This window comes from Mercurialis annua, linkage group LG8, assembly GCF_937616625.2.
Source record: "Mercurialis annua linkage group LG8, ddMerAnnu1.2, whole genome shotgun sequence".
NCBI lineage: Eukaryota > Viridiplantae > Streptophyta > Magnoliopsida > Malpighiales > Euphorbiaceae > Mercurialis > Mercurialis annua.
The window spans coordinates 41,763,509-41,778,405 of NC_065577.1; the positions used below are offsets into that span (position 1 = coordinate 41,763,509).

At 33.6% G+C, this 14,897-nt stretch overlaps 2 protein-coding genes across 3 annotated transcripts; both read left to right on the top strand.

The window, feature by feature from the left end:
• Window positions 1-562: 562 nt before the first annotated feature.
• LOC126660468 (elongator complex protein 4) lies at window positions 563-4,720 on the top strand. 2 transcript variants are annotated; one of them, XM_050353997.2, is made up of 9 exons: window positions 563-728; window positions 994-1,176; window positions 1,700-1,926; window positions 2,006-2,081; window positions 2,209-2,365; window positions 2,972-3,050; window positions 3,207-3,366; window positions 3,459-3,550; window positions 4,096-4,720. In XM_050353997.2, exons 2-9 carry the CDS (start codon window positions 1,047-1,049, stop codon window positions 4,261-4,263), a joined length of 1,089 nt encoding a protein of 362 aa, XP_050209954.1. In that variant the 5' UTR covers window positions 563-728; window positions 994-1,046; the 3' UTR covers window positions 4,264-4,720. The 2 variants fall into 2 exon arrangements, with proteins under 2 accessions (XP_050209954.1, XP_050209955.1); XM_050353998.2 differs by having other exon boundaries at window positions 1,015-1,176.
• A 199-nt stretch (window positions 4,721-4,919) lies between these two features.
• On the top strand, window positions 4,920-10,576 carry LOC126660467 (putative ABC1 protein At2g40090). Its single transcript, XM_050353996.2, has 12 exons — window positions 4,920-5,147; window positions 5,381-5,535; window positions 6,435-6,560; window positions 6,675-6,770; window positions 6,869-6,969; window positions 7,339-7,375; window positions 7,587-7,805; window positions 8,253-8,364; window positions 8,950-9,041; window positions 9,150-9,329; window positions 9,467-9,580; window positions 10,078-10,576. The coding sequence occupies exons 1-12, from the start codon at window positions 4,973-4,975 to the stop codon at window positions 10,282-10,284; spliced, it is 1,614 nt and encodes a 537-aa protein (XP_050209953.1). The 5' UTR covers window positions 4,920-4,972; the 3' UTR covers window positions 10,285-10,576.
• The last annotated feature ends 4,321 nt before the right edge of the window (window positions 10,577-14,897 follow it).

Sequence of the window (14,897 nt, forward strand, 5' to 3'; positions counted from 1 at the left end):
AAATCTCAAAATAATTTGCTTTAAAGTATTATATTAGAGTTTTAGGATTCCATTGAAATACACTCTCTAGCAAAGGAGCGAAAATAATATGAAATTGCAAATCATTAAGGTTTTTTGACTATTTTTTTTAACAAATGAGTTCTTTTATATTTAGCAAATTACTATACATATATTTGTCATAATTTATATTTTAATCTCTTTTATTTAAAAATCAAACGACATAATTCCTCATTTTTATTTTCATCGACAGTTTAATCCATCTATCCATTTCTCGTATTAGTCAATTGAGGATATATTAATTTTCAAACACAAGATACGAAACCGTTGACAAAAATAAAAGTGAGGGACATAATATAAAAGTAAAAGGAGTTTCGTTGACTCGGCTGGCTAACACCAAAAATAGACGGAAGTACCAAATCCTCCATATAGTTTAATTTTCAAATAAAAAGGACTAGAATATGAATTATGATAAATGTAAGGATCACATAGTAATTTGAAGTTGAGGGGGTTAATTGATCCTTTGTTCTTTAATAATTATCCTCTCCATTTAAAATTGTCCGCGGGAATGGAGAAAACCTAACACTAAAAAATACAGAGAGAGCTCCTACGAAACCACCACCCATCATCGCCGACCGCCGACGCCGGAAACTTGGTCGTTCAAATATATTAAGAAACAGAGTCGAAACGACTTAGCTGTGGTCTTTCTGCTTGGGACTGCTCCGTTAGCTGTAAAACCCTAAACCCTATCTAAATTCTCTGCACATTATTATTAACAATAATCTCTTAGTGCAATTACTCTACTAAATTCATAGTTATCATATAATTAGTTTCCTAATTATTAATCTTAATGAGTAATTATCATATAATTGCTTACTTTGTATTGCACTTGAACTGTTCGATGAAATGCCCTTTCAAATTTTATGTTCTTTGAGCTATTTAAACTAATTAAATGTTCTTTTTAATAATTTGCCAATTGGGTATTCATTTTGGTAGCTGCTTCCTTGTGCAACTCAGGAGAAGAGAGAGTTTAAATTGGTTATGTACTAATGGCTGCAACTAAGACACGGACTAGTAGCTTTACTCGCAATGTGGCTGTATCGTCTACTCAAAACCCTGGAATCAAGTGTGGTCCTAATGGAACATTTTTTGTTTCTTCCGGGATATCTGATCTTGACAGTAATTGATCTTCTGCCGTTGTTTTTCATTTACTTTCTTAGACTTATTCATATGTTTAGAAAATATAGAAATGGAATGAGTTCAATTCAGATGAATTCTATTTGTCCAGCCTTCTCATGTCTGGAGTGGAATGTTTATTACTATAATTCAATTCTCCAACTATCAAAAATAAGGAATTTTGAAAAAAAAAGTGAAGCAATATCATGCTACTTGCCTAAAAATAACATGAGTTTGTAAGGGTTGCGGTCCTCGTACATGATTGCTTCCTAAATAGGCCATTGTAGATAGAATTGTTAGAGAGCATCATTTTTAAAGCAAAGCTTGGTAGTATTTTTTTCCCAACAAACTCACACACAAAAAAGTTGATTACTTCATGGACACATTAGGTACTGAAATGACAGATACTAATGTACAACAAGTAAACAAATATACAAAGAACAAAGACCAACTAATTATCCCTGTGTCTCCAGTGGTTTACCAATTATCTTGTATGGTAACTTATATTTATGTTTCCAATATTTAGAGATACTTGGTGGCGGGCTTCCTCTTGGGAGCTTAGTTGTTGTAATGGAGGATGCTGAAGCACCTCATCACATGCTTCTTTTGAGGAATTTTATGTCTCAAGGACTTGTTCAGAATCAACCTCTTCTTTATTCTAGTCCATCGAAAGACCCAAGAGGATTTTTGGGTACATTGCCTGGCCTTTCCTCGTCAAAAGATGATAAAATGCATAAACATAATCCAGAAGAGGTGTTCTCTTGTTCATTAACCTTTTCATTTTCTGTTTCGGCTAGTTTAGAGTCTAAAATTGATTCTTAATAAATTGCAGGAAAAGGGTTTGAGAATTGCTTGGCAGTATAAGAAGTATTTTGGTGAAAATCAGCAGAGTTTTGACGGTCGCAGCGGTAAGACCATAAGCAATTCCTTTTTGCATTCTGTTATTGTTTCCTAATAATTTTGTTGGACATCATCTCATTTCTATGATTGAATGGTGCAATACTATATGGGCAATCTTATTTTATTTTAGTGCAGATAGTAAGCAAGAGTTCTGCAATGACTTTGATTTGCGGAAGCCATTAGAGAGGCATTTTTTCAGCACGCAACGAGTGGACTGTGTTAGTGTCAAAGATTCTCCTAACCTTGCTGCTCTTCACGACCGTTGTTCCAAATTTTTAGCTCAATTTCCTCGGTAAAATCAAATTCCTTTTGATTATCCAAATATAATATGTAGCATACATCTTAAGTGACTCAAGTGAGTTGCCGAGATATGTTTTCTTTCTTGATAGCCTTAACTTAAGACTTTGTTAAACAGACTCTAATTTCATAAGTACATACATGTCAGTAGCCCTTCAAACCTTAACAACTGCGTTTTTTGAGCTCGGGTTCTTAATAGACTTGTTGCATAATGTTGGTTCAAGCACATGCTTGACTGTGTGCTAGAATACATCTCTATAAAATGAGCAAAGCTTGCTGTTGTTAATCATTTTGACCTGAACTGGAATCTACCGTTAGATTAGATGTTTCCCCAATGTTGCTCCTAAACCAAAACAAAAAGCTGGGGCTAGATACCTGTTTTAAGGCAAAAGTGAACAAATATATTACTGAGCAATATTACATAAAAAACTTAAATTTTTTCCTGTTTCTTTCATCTAATTTTCAAATTTCCATTTTTACAATTATAGTGCTCGCCTTCTTTTGCATTGGCTTGTTTGTTCTTTAGCCATGTGCTTTATGAATTGTTTTACCTCTAGTTGCTCACGTAATTTTCTTATTATCTATTGGTTATTATCTCCAGAAACGATGGCAGCATGTCTTCCATTGGCCGTATTGCTATTCAGTCATTTTGTGATCCACAATGTGAATATTCTAATTTGGTATGTAGTGATCAAACTTTTCTCTTATGTTTAATCATCTCAAGAGACTAATTTTTAGTATGAGGATGTATATAGGGAACTGAAAGCAAATCCCTCTGACCACATTTTTCAGCTGGCATCACCCACTTTAGATTTTCATAAATGATATTGTTGCAGGAATGGGACGTGCTTATCTTTATTAGATCTCTGAAAAGCATGCTACGGTCTGCAAATGCAGTTGCTGTTATTACCTTTCCACCTTCTCTTCTTTCAGAATCCTTCTGTAAAAGATGGCAGCATATGGCGGACATTTTATTTTCTGTCAAAGCAATCCCAGGTTTTCATTTATTCGCTTTCATACGTGCTGTTGTTTTGTTCACTTCAATTGTTTCTCAAACTTCCACGAAATGCTTTCTTGGTTTCTCTCAGATGATGACAAAGAACTGGCAAAACTTCTTACTGGATACCAGGACATGGTTGGCTTCCTTAACGTACACAAAGTAGCGCGGATGAATTCTCAGGTACTGTTTTAGTGTGCTTTGTTGTAATCATATCAACATTTATGCTTCTTTACTGAGAGCTTTGAATATGTCATGCAAAACACATATTTGGGTCCTGCACTTGTCCACTTTTTGGCATTAAATTCCTATACTTTTATTTGTCAACGTTGAGTCTCTACACTTCTACACTTTTAATTTTGTAGACATTAGGTCAATCCGTCATAGAAATGAAATGCGTGTACTCCATGCACCATTTTGTGCGACTAGGATAGGTTATCTATTCATTTTTTTACTTTGACTTTATTAAAATTTAGTCCTGACACTTTTACTATAAAAACACGAAGTCCTTAAATTGATTTTCCCCGGTCTGAATTGACACCGTTAACACCTTTTGTGACGGAGGGATCCAATTTCTACAAATTAAAAGTGCAAGGACCCAATGTTGACAAATAGAGATGCATGGACCTAAAACTGTGTTATGCTAAAATGCAAATAGACCTCTTTAATATTTTTTACGTTATCTGTACTTCAAGTTCTTAATCTTACTGATATCAACTTGACAACAGGTACCTCTGATTCTCGAGGCAACAACATTCTCAATAAAATTACACAAGCGCAGATACTTGGTTTTAGAATGTCTAAATCAAGCTCCTATTGATGGTTCAAGTGGGAGTTCATATGGAACCTCCGGCAGTTGTTCCTCGTCCACCAAAACTGGAAGCCTCGATTTTTAGTAAGACTGCAATGTTGCGTTCGAGCTTATCACCTTGTAAAATTTACACCAAGAGCTGATCTTGAACACAAGTCTCCATCTAGATTCCTACTATAATATCTTCTAGCATCCGAGTTCTAACTCATCTTCAACGTCCGGAACAGAATCAGCCGCCCTGCTGCCATTTCCAAATTTATTGGCGGATTATAACATCGATTAGTCAGTGAAAGCCGCTATTCCTTATGGAGAGGCCGAAGTGTGAAACCAAGCTATAAGTATATGGTTTCGGAAAGTTTTTCTGAAGACGAATTTTAAGGGGATTTTTTTTTATCTATATCGATTTTTTTGTATCACTATATGATAAAAGACACTCGATATTTTATATTTATCCAATAGGAATATAATATATAGTTTGGAATTTATTCAATTCCATAGAGTGATGATGCAATAAAATCAGATTAAATAATTTATTTTTCTTATTTTGTATTTATTTCTTTTTTCTTTCAAAAACATGATGTGGAGAGTTATGGGATTGAAGGCCACTCTCACTTAACCTAACTTATGTACAAAGCAATAAATGTTAAAAAACTTGACCCATACTCTATCTAACTAAACAACTAATACGGTCAATCAGCTCTAAACGGCTCGTCGTATAATCGTATTACTAAACTCCTGTCGAGCATGTTCTATTCATTCTAGCTCAGCTTGAAAATCACCGCTGAGTTCCAAATATGGCCAAGCGTTCTCTGTGGCGCACCGGCTCTAAGCTCGCGGCGACGCTGCTCGCCGGAGGTGCGACAGCCACCATCGCTACCTCCGACGATCCAGCAATGACGCTGAAACTCTGCACCGCCGTACCTGTCCGCCTTGCACGTGATACAGCTACTGCCGCATCTATCGCCTTTGGTATATACTTATAATGTTATTTTCATTTTCTATTTAATTATCACTTTTAAATGTCAATTATGAATTAATTTCATCAATTATTTTTCAGTCGTCTGCTTCTATCTATCAATTGTTTATGTAAATTACTAATTAGTTAATTTCATGTAAAGTATTATGGAAGGAAAATGAAAATTTAAGAATCTGCGAGTTTTTTTTGTTTGTGGTTTGTTTATTTTGTGTGTTACTGTGACTAGATTATGAATATTCACTATGGGGACTACCAGAAGGAAGTGATGAGAGGTCTAAGATCAAACATGACGTTCATTTGCGGTCGGCGCATAAGCTTCAGGAACTGTGTTTCAAAAATGGAGGAATTTATATCAAGCTTGGTCAACACATTGCACAGCTTGTTAGTATTTGCTTCTATTTATGCTTCATTAAGTTTTAAATAAATTCAATTTTGTATTATTGCCTTTATGTATTAACTTAGGACAAAAAGTCTATATGCTTCATAATTCAGTTGAAACATCTATTTATGTGTATAATTTTTAAGAACATAATCAAATTTTCTCCAATTATCTCGAAAATGTTTTTGAAGTAGGAATTTTGGTTTCAAGCATCCATTTCCGGAGGTATTACTGTGGCCACTCTATTTCAGATGGATTGTTGGTAATTATGCTATTACCTATGAAGCACCGATACGGGTACGGGTACGGACACTGGTACGGGTACGGGGAACGGCATTTTAGAAAAAAATAGGATACGGGTACGGCGGGGACACGGCAATTTTTTTATTTTTTTTAAAATATATATTTAGTCATATATAAGCTTTCAAGATGCAAAAACAATGAATCTTATGTTATAAGATGCATAATTAATATGTAAATTAGTTGAATAATTAAAAGGAGGTTACCGCTGTGTTTTTTTTTTAAATTAAAAATAGGGTTTAGTTTCACTTACTATCTAATTGTATTTGGGTTTGGGCCCATTTAGTTAAATTTCTTATTAAAAAACTCATACTAAAAAAAGACTTAAAATCAACTAAATACCACTAGAAGTGTCCCCCCGAAGTGTCCCCGGCGTGTCCCCAAAGTGTCCCCGGCGTGTCCCCCTCTTTGACCAGTCAAAGGTACGGGGACACGCCACGTGGCGTGTCGGGTACGTATCCCCGCCGTGTCCCCGGCGTGTCCCCGTGTCCCTGAAGTGTCCCCCTAAATACGGCACTCCGGAGGAGTGTCGGTGCTTCATAGGCTATTACTTGATGAAAAGCTTTGGATAATCAAATCTGTTATTTTTTTCTTTCTTTAGGAGTATTTAATCCCTGAGGAGTATGTCAAGACAATGAGGGAGTCAATGCTCAACAAATGCCCAGTCTCTTCATATGATCAAGTGTGTGAAGTTTTCAAGAAAGAGCTTGGGGAAACCCCTGATAAAGTAGGCATCATTTGAGACCATGGCATACTAACATGTAAAAAAATGCTGTTCATTTTTAAGCTTGTAGCTTGCATCTGTTTAATTTTAAGCAATTGATCTTTCTATCATCTGTAGGTTTTTGTCGAGTTTGATCCTGTTCCCGTAGCAAGTGCATCCCTTGCTCAAGTCCATGTTGCTCGGACAGCTGATGGCCAAAAAGTTGCTGTGAAGGTTTCATTTTTGTCACTTTATTCAAATTAAGTTTCATGTTTTAGGTTAAAATCAAATTTCCTAAGAATTATGTGTATTTATGTGTATGATGTATCCAGGTACAACACACTCATATGACAGATACCGCGGCTGCAGATAATGCCTCCGTTGAATTCATTGTGAACACTCTCCAATGGATTTTCCCTTCTTTTGATTACAGGTATTACATTTTGAATTCTAACAGCCTGTCATCATTTGATTGGGATATAGGCTGAGTTCATGGGAGTTGGGTTTATTATTGATGGTTCTAGGCCACCAGTCATTCATACAGTCTTCTCTTTGAAAACATGTGGTACAGAATTTGGCTTTATATGCCACCACTTATTAATGCAGTCTTCTCTTTGTTAATGCTGTGGTCATTTGAAGAATGCATAAAAATGATATATTATGCACTCAAAAATGCTATTATATCAGGATGTACAGCTTTTTTACTTTAACATTATTGAATATGCCTCTCTCTTATTTGACTACAAGTCAGTATATATGTCCCCGAACAGCTAATTGAAACTTGTTTTTTCCCTGTGTGTAGATGGTTGGTTGCCGAAATGCGTGAAAGTATACCCAAGGCAAGTAGGTTCTGCATTTTTTGAAAGTTCATGATTTTTTATTTGTCCACAATTATCTTGACAACATTTGTGAAACAAACTTTCCAAGGTGCTTATGATTTTCTTTATCTGTCACAATATGTTTAAAACCCCCACTGCACTCCTCATTTCTGTCTTCTTATATCTATAATGATTTTTCAAGTAAACTTTTGTCTTTACCTGTGACTACCAGGAACTTGATTTTTTGTTAGAGGCAAAAAATAGCGAGAAGTGTTTGGACAATTTTCGGAAGCTATCTCCTCATATTGCAGACTATATCCATGTACCAAAGGTCTATTGGAACTTGAGTACCTCGAAATTGTTAACCATGGAATTTATGGATGCTGTGCAAGTGAACGATGTGAAGGCTATTCAAAGACTTGGAATTCAACCTAATGAAGTTGCAAAATTAGTAAGTTCAAGACTTTCACTGTGGATTATTAATATCTGATAGTAACAGCTTCCTTAAGAGATTTTATCACTTGCAACAAAAAATGTAGCAGGATATTGGATGGGTATTCTAGGTGTGGTTCAACCGTTCAAGCATTTTGCAGTGCCACAGCCAATAATGAGATTCAAACTGCCTTGATTGTATTTAGCAGCCAATACGTTAAACTATTTTTATATTTTATGTATGATGTGGTGCCTGTTAATTTTGACTTGGGTGAATTAGAGTAACGGGTACAGTAAGAACCTGACATGTTGCATTTGAGGCTTGTACAGGAACAGCCAATTATTCCCCAAGCAATAGCTTTTGATTCAAGTATGTGTACTGCAAAGCTGCTGATATTTGTCCAGGAAAATTCTGACACTAATTATTTTGAGATAATATTATTGTTTACATCCAATTCCTTTTCAGGTTAGTCAAGCTTTTGCTGAGATGATGTTCAAACATGGATTTGTGCACTGTGATCCACATGCTGCTAACTTGCTAGTTCGCACTTTGCCTTCTGGTAAAAGAAGCATCTTAGGTGAGGACAATTTTAAGCTGAATCACGACCGAGTATCTATTGTATGGTTCCAATAAACAATGCCATCCAAACTTGTATTCTTACTATTGTTGGGAGAGTGAGCATATTGCTGCGTTAGCAAGGCTTCTTCGTTGAATTTAGAGGCTTAGGCGTGATTTGGAGAAGGCTTTGTCCATCTCACTCCTCCCCAGTGATGATCTCGTATAGTTAGACCCACCCTTTTTAATTTTTGCTTTACCTTTTTTTTTTGTCACAATTATACGAGTTAAACTGGTAAGCAAGTTACTCTGCTGGCAGTTGACTTCATTGACCAGCTGTCATTTTGCAGTAACTGTTTAGGTTTTGAAGCTTCTGATATTGAGTTTGAAAATTAACCTGACAGTTAGTGCACCACTTAGTCAAGTAGCTTGATGAACCTAGAGAAATGTTGTGGCAATTGAATGACAAGCATAATGGCATGCTGTCTTTGGATTTTTAAACCCAGCATTATCTTCATGCTTTGAGATTCTTTTTCAGATTAATAACTTTTATCATTTTAAGTCGGTCTATGAAATATTGATTTTTTATGGTTTTCCTTTTGAACAGGCAAGCAGAAACCACAGTTAATTCTTTTAGACCATGGACTGTATAAAGAACTTGACTTTGCTACTAGATTCAATTATGCTGCTCTTTGGAAGGTAAAATAATCTTGCCTTTTGGAAAACCTTTCTTTTCATCATTCATGGACTTCCGTTTTCAATGTCTTTGACTAAACGCTAATTTTTAATCTTTAATGTTTGTCATAGGCATTGATATTTTCTGATGCTAATTCAATAAAAGAAAATAGCATTAAATTGGGTGCTGGAGAGGATCTATATGCATTATTTGCTGGGATTCTTACCATGCGACCTTGGAATAGGGTTGTTGACCCAGCTGTAGATCATTTGGTTATACACGGCAATGACTCTGAGCGTTCAGAACTACAGGTATAGTTGATCAATTAGTTAAAGAATTTCTTTCAGAAAAAGACTTTGGGCTTGTTATAGACAATTTCTTATTATGTTGGTAATATTAGTGGAATCTATATCCTTACTGTATGCTTTACAATGGCTACTTCTTGCAGATGTACGCATCTCAATATTTTCCTCAAATCTCGGAGCTTTTAAGGAGGTTACCACGTGTCATTTTGCTAATGCTGAAGACAAATGACTGTTTACGGGCAGTAAATAATTCTCTGGTATTCTATATTGCCCCTGACCTCATTGTTATCACTTGCTAGCGACTTCCATATGATCCTGAAATCTAGTATTCTTTTTGAAAATTATCCAAGGAAGTTGACCAAAATTTGTTTCGCGCAATTATGAACTGTCTTTTCTTACCCATTAAATGTTGTGTTTTTGCTAGTCGGGTTAGGATGTAGGCTTTTACAACATGGGGAATTTAAATACAGTAAAATATTTATCAACTAATGTTGAAATGCATTACCTATTGGGAAACAGTTTTTCTATTTTTGTTATATACTGAAATGGCCCTGAAGCGTTTTTTGTTTCTGACACGGAAACATTTCAGGAATGCGGAAACAGAGCTTCCTCAAGGTTTCCGTGTATTTGATGGAATAAGTGCATTTGATGCGCAAAGTTAGGACAAACTCGTGTTTAAATTACTTCATTCGATTCGACATCAATGGTGCTGGACTGTTTTAACTTATTTTCTTTGATAATGCATGACATACAGATGCAGAAGTCTTCTGCCGAGACATTTTTCATCATCGGAAAAGTTTCCTCGAAGGCGGTGGTGGAGGCAAAGAAGTTGCAAAGGAGATCTTTCATAAGTAAGATAGATATATGGGTAGAGGAACTTTTATTGGAGGCTCGACTCTGGGGAATGCGGATTGCGTTGTGGCTCTTACAATTCAGAAGAGCTTTGCCTGGTTTAGGGTAGAATTCGTTTCAAATGCTTTACAGAGATTCAATTTCGTCACGGACCATACTCACCTTCTGAAATTTCTTCATATATAATGCAGTAGATTGCAAAATTGACACATTGATTGTTTTCTTTTACTGAAGAACTGATACATGTTGTATCCATTCTATTCTTTGGTTAAATATCTAAACATTAAATTATTTTGTTGGGGTTAATTTAAGCCCCTGAATCCCATTAATTGGGACAGATAGAACCACAGGAATACACTCTATTATGAAAATAATAAAATGGAACTTAGTATTTTTTTTAATTTATTTTCTGATTACTAGCAGCTGTTCAATTTAGCTTGGATATTTTCCTCTTTTTTTTTTTTTCCTTTTTGCTGGAATTTTAGTGTTTATGGCAATTTTTCTTTTCTTGTAAGGAAAACAAGGCTTAACTCATAAACTTTTTAATTTTTGTTTATTTGATTTTTTCTCAAAATTTGTTATGTCTCTGTATTATTCGTTTTCTATTTAATGGATTTTTCTACGAGTGTGTTACCCAGTGGCAGTTAAATAAAAAAATTATTTACAGCATCATATATGACATGATGAATAATTTCCATGCAGGAATGACAAAAGTTTCATATACTTTTGAATTATTTGATGCCTCTTAAAAAATTGTTATTTAACAGGTCCACGTACCAAGTTCAACAAGTCTAGTCAATACGAGAGAATTAATCGACAACATACAAGTCTATAAGATCGAGATATAACTATATCGGTTCAACAACAAAAACATAGCTACCCGAGTTAAGAATAGTCGGGAATAAGAAAGAAGTCATTTGAGGTCGAAAACTCAGAATCATACCAAACCAGAAGCAATGTATACATTTTTTTCTTTTAATTCGAAATTTAGACAAGAAAATCAAATATCTCAGTGAGTTGGATCAACATTCTTTGGAGTAAATATATATTTTCTTGAAAGAATGTTAATATAGGGTTTTTTTTTCTATACATGGTAGATATTAGGAGTACCTACCTAGATTAAAAAAATGGACAGCTTTGAATAGCAAATAAAATAAGGTGGACCTTGATTGAACACATGTACAATCTGCACATTTTAAAAATTTGACTTACACCAAACATAGCTTGTTATTTATTGAGGTATTTAATATAGTATAACAAGTTAGGTAACATAGTTACACACTGACACACGAACTACATCCTCTTCCATAGATGCATATAAGAATGAATAGTTTAAATGGTATTGCGCGTCGGACAATATTCTGTTAAAATTGTTGGATAAATTTCTTTCACGAACGTTAAGTTTTTTTACATTTGCGGTTTATGCGTTTTATTTTTTAATCCGCCATCTTATAAGTCATCAAAAGAGATCGTAATTCTCAAAGGAGTTATAAATATATTATGAAATATCTTCAAGTCTGTGCATTGTTTTTTCAATGATTGCAAGAGAAGTATTTTCTTGTTCACTAACTTAAATATTTCCATCACTATCAATAATTTTGGCTAAGCCAAATAGATAGTTAGATACTAGCCTTTTTTCGGATGGATTTCTTTGTTTGTTTTTCGTTTTTCTTCAAAAATATTTGTTTTGTTTAATATTTTCGCGAATAAGTATATCACAATCATTTTTATCTCTATTTCCAATCCAGCTTTGAAAATAGAAAAATAGGTGTACGTAATTTTATTTTTATTTTGAAGAATTATGAATTGAATTGTTAAACTGATTCAAGTTTTATTTATTTGAATATAATTCATAAATTTAATAACCAGAATCTTTCTTTACTCATAACTAGAATATAAAAGAGGATCGTCATTTCTCTCATTACATAATCAATATCACATAGTCTCTCTATTCCATAATATTTGTTGCATTTGACCTTTTCACCTTACTAAGCTATTTATTACTAAGAATAAATTTAGAAAAATATCAATTAATGTTTTTTTAAGATTTTTATGTGACAAATATTATAGACCAATTTTTTTTTCAAAAACGACAAATATTATGAACCGGAGAAGTATTAAAAAGGTACTGAATTTGATGCAATTCTTATGAAAAGAATGACGATCTCAATATATAATCATCTAACGGCTAATTAGCAAGCATGAGAATCAGCATAAGAACAGATCAGACAACTCATATGGTAGCCATTAATGTTTGCCATAAATTTTATTTTCTCGGTTCCAAATTCATAGACAATAATTTTATTTTTTGTTTCATATTATATACTCCCTCCGTCCCACTCTAATTGACAAAATAACTAAATTACAATAACCAATACAAACTAATAAATGACATAGATAGTTACTTTTATACCCCTCTATTGATAATGGAGCTAATTAATGCTATTAGTATATTAGTCAAATTCTCATTAAATATTCACCATTTCCCCATAAAAAGTCTAAATTTAAATGAGGCTAAAGATGGAAAGTTAAAGGAAAAAATTATAGTTATGTTAGTTTTGTCAATTAGAATGGGACACCAAAAACTCCATATTTTGTCAATTAGAGTGGGACGGAGGGAGTACACGTTTATTAATCATAGTACAATGTATTAAAAATAGATTTCTAATGAATAAAAAATTACTACTATATTAAATAAATAAGAACGAGTGCGCTTTTCTTTAAATTAACTCATTTTAACTAAATAAAACTTAAATATTTCATATTAAACTTGTCCTAAACGGCTATCAATTTTCAAGGTAGGAATAATAAAGTTAATAATCATTAATTTCCTGTAATGGTCCATCTAATTCATGGCATCTTAGTTCTTGGTTTGTTTTGATGGGGTGAATTTATTAGAGAAATAAAAAGTGGATGGGTGGGTAGGTATGAAAAGGAAGCATGGAGTATTGAATTTGATTGAGATTGTATTTATTTCTTTCACTTTCTTTCTATTGTTTTGCTATAAATAAGATTATAGAGTACACATATAGTATTTTACTAGATGCATATAATTGCAAATGGAAGGTTATGGACTCAACTTCACTTCAAAAACTATAGTCAATTAATAATGGGCGGATTGGTCGATATTGAGAGGAAAATTGGTGATAAATTATATAATTATTTTATATATAAGATTAATGGAGATCAAATGAGAAAGTCATTTTTGTCATATAATTTGTATATATTATTTAAATATTGATAATTTTTTAAGCGTCATAAATTTTATTTTTAATGATTATTGATGCAAAGTTTTAATATTTATTTCAAAAAAATATTTAGCTAATTTCATATATTTAATCAAAAAATATTCACATTTAAAAGAAAAAAACTTTTATATTTTCACCTTAGTTATTATAATGAAATCTAATTTTAAACAAGATATATATATAATGAACAAAAAGTAGAGGAATGACTTGTCTAATTGATCATTCTGAATACGGTTATTCTTATATCGTAGAATTATAATAAAGGTTTTTTTTTTTAATTATTCATTTTGATTCTATCTCAAATTCAGCAATTAGAACATTCACAATTTTTTGATACATGGTATATGATATGTTTCAAACCATGTTCCTAAATGGATTTTAACTATAAAATGACATTTTTAAATTTTTTATATTCAGATTAATCTCTACCCAAGTCGGGTGAATTTCTAACTCTAAATTTTAACCGACTATATATAAATATGATTTGAATCCACGACTTCACTTAATTCAGAAGAGCATTTTACTAACTCATCGGTGAACTTGTTCATGAATTTGAATATCCGGCTCGTGTCCTTTCCCTTAGAGCCGGGCTTGGACTCTATTTTTTTTATCCAAAGCTCCGCACAAACTTGAGTTCGAAAAAACCGTTTTTTATGGACAATCTCAGACTTTTAGTATCGTAAAAAATCAATATAAGCCTGTTAAAATCCGGCCTGGACTCATAAAATATTGCATTAAGGCTGGATTTGAATAATATATTTGAAATTCAAACCGGATTTGGACTGGGGTAGACTTGCCATTAAACAAAATCAAGCCCGTCCGAAACCACCTAAACACGGCCCATGAACAGGTCTACGGTGTAACCGAGCCGAGTCGAGTGGAAACACTGTCAAGCTCGAACTTGACTCGACTCTAAAATCTTAAGCTCGATACTCGACTCGAGCTCGATCGAGTTTCATTTTGGGAGCTCGAGCTCGAACTTGACAGAATAATTGAGACTCGAGCTCGACCTGACTCGACTCGATTATCTATATAAATATTTAAAAAATATATTTTAATATTAAAATAAAGGTATTATTATATATTTATATATATATAAAGGGGCAAAAAGGTAAATTAACCAAAACCCGGTTAGGCTCGCGAGCTCACCGAGTCAAGTATTTTGGAGCTCAAACTCGAATCGATAATTAACTCGAGTAGCTCGAGCTCGACTCGATATGAGTCGAGTCATTTTCGAGTCAATTCCGAGTAGCTCGCGAGTTAGCTCGACTGGGTTACACCCCCGAATAATGTTCACGAAATTATTTTTTTTTAGCTATTAATGTTAAATAATAGAACAAGATTTTGTCATATAACAAAGATCATTGATGGACCAACAGAATGGGATCCACAAACATTGGGAAAAAACACAATGAAAACATTATTTTACTCCATTTTTTTAATTAAAATTATGAACTTGTGGAGGAGAAATGAA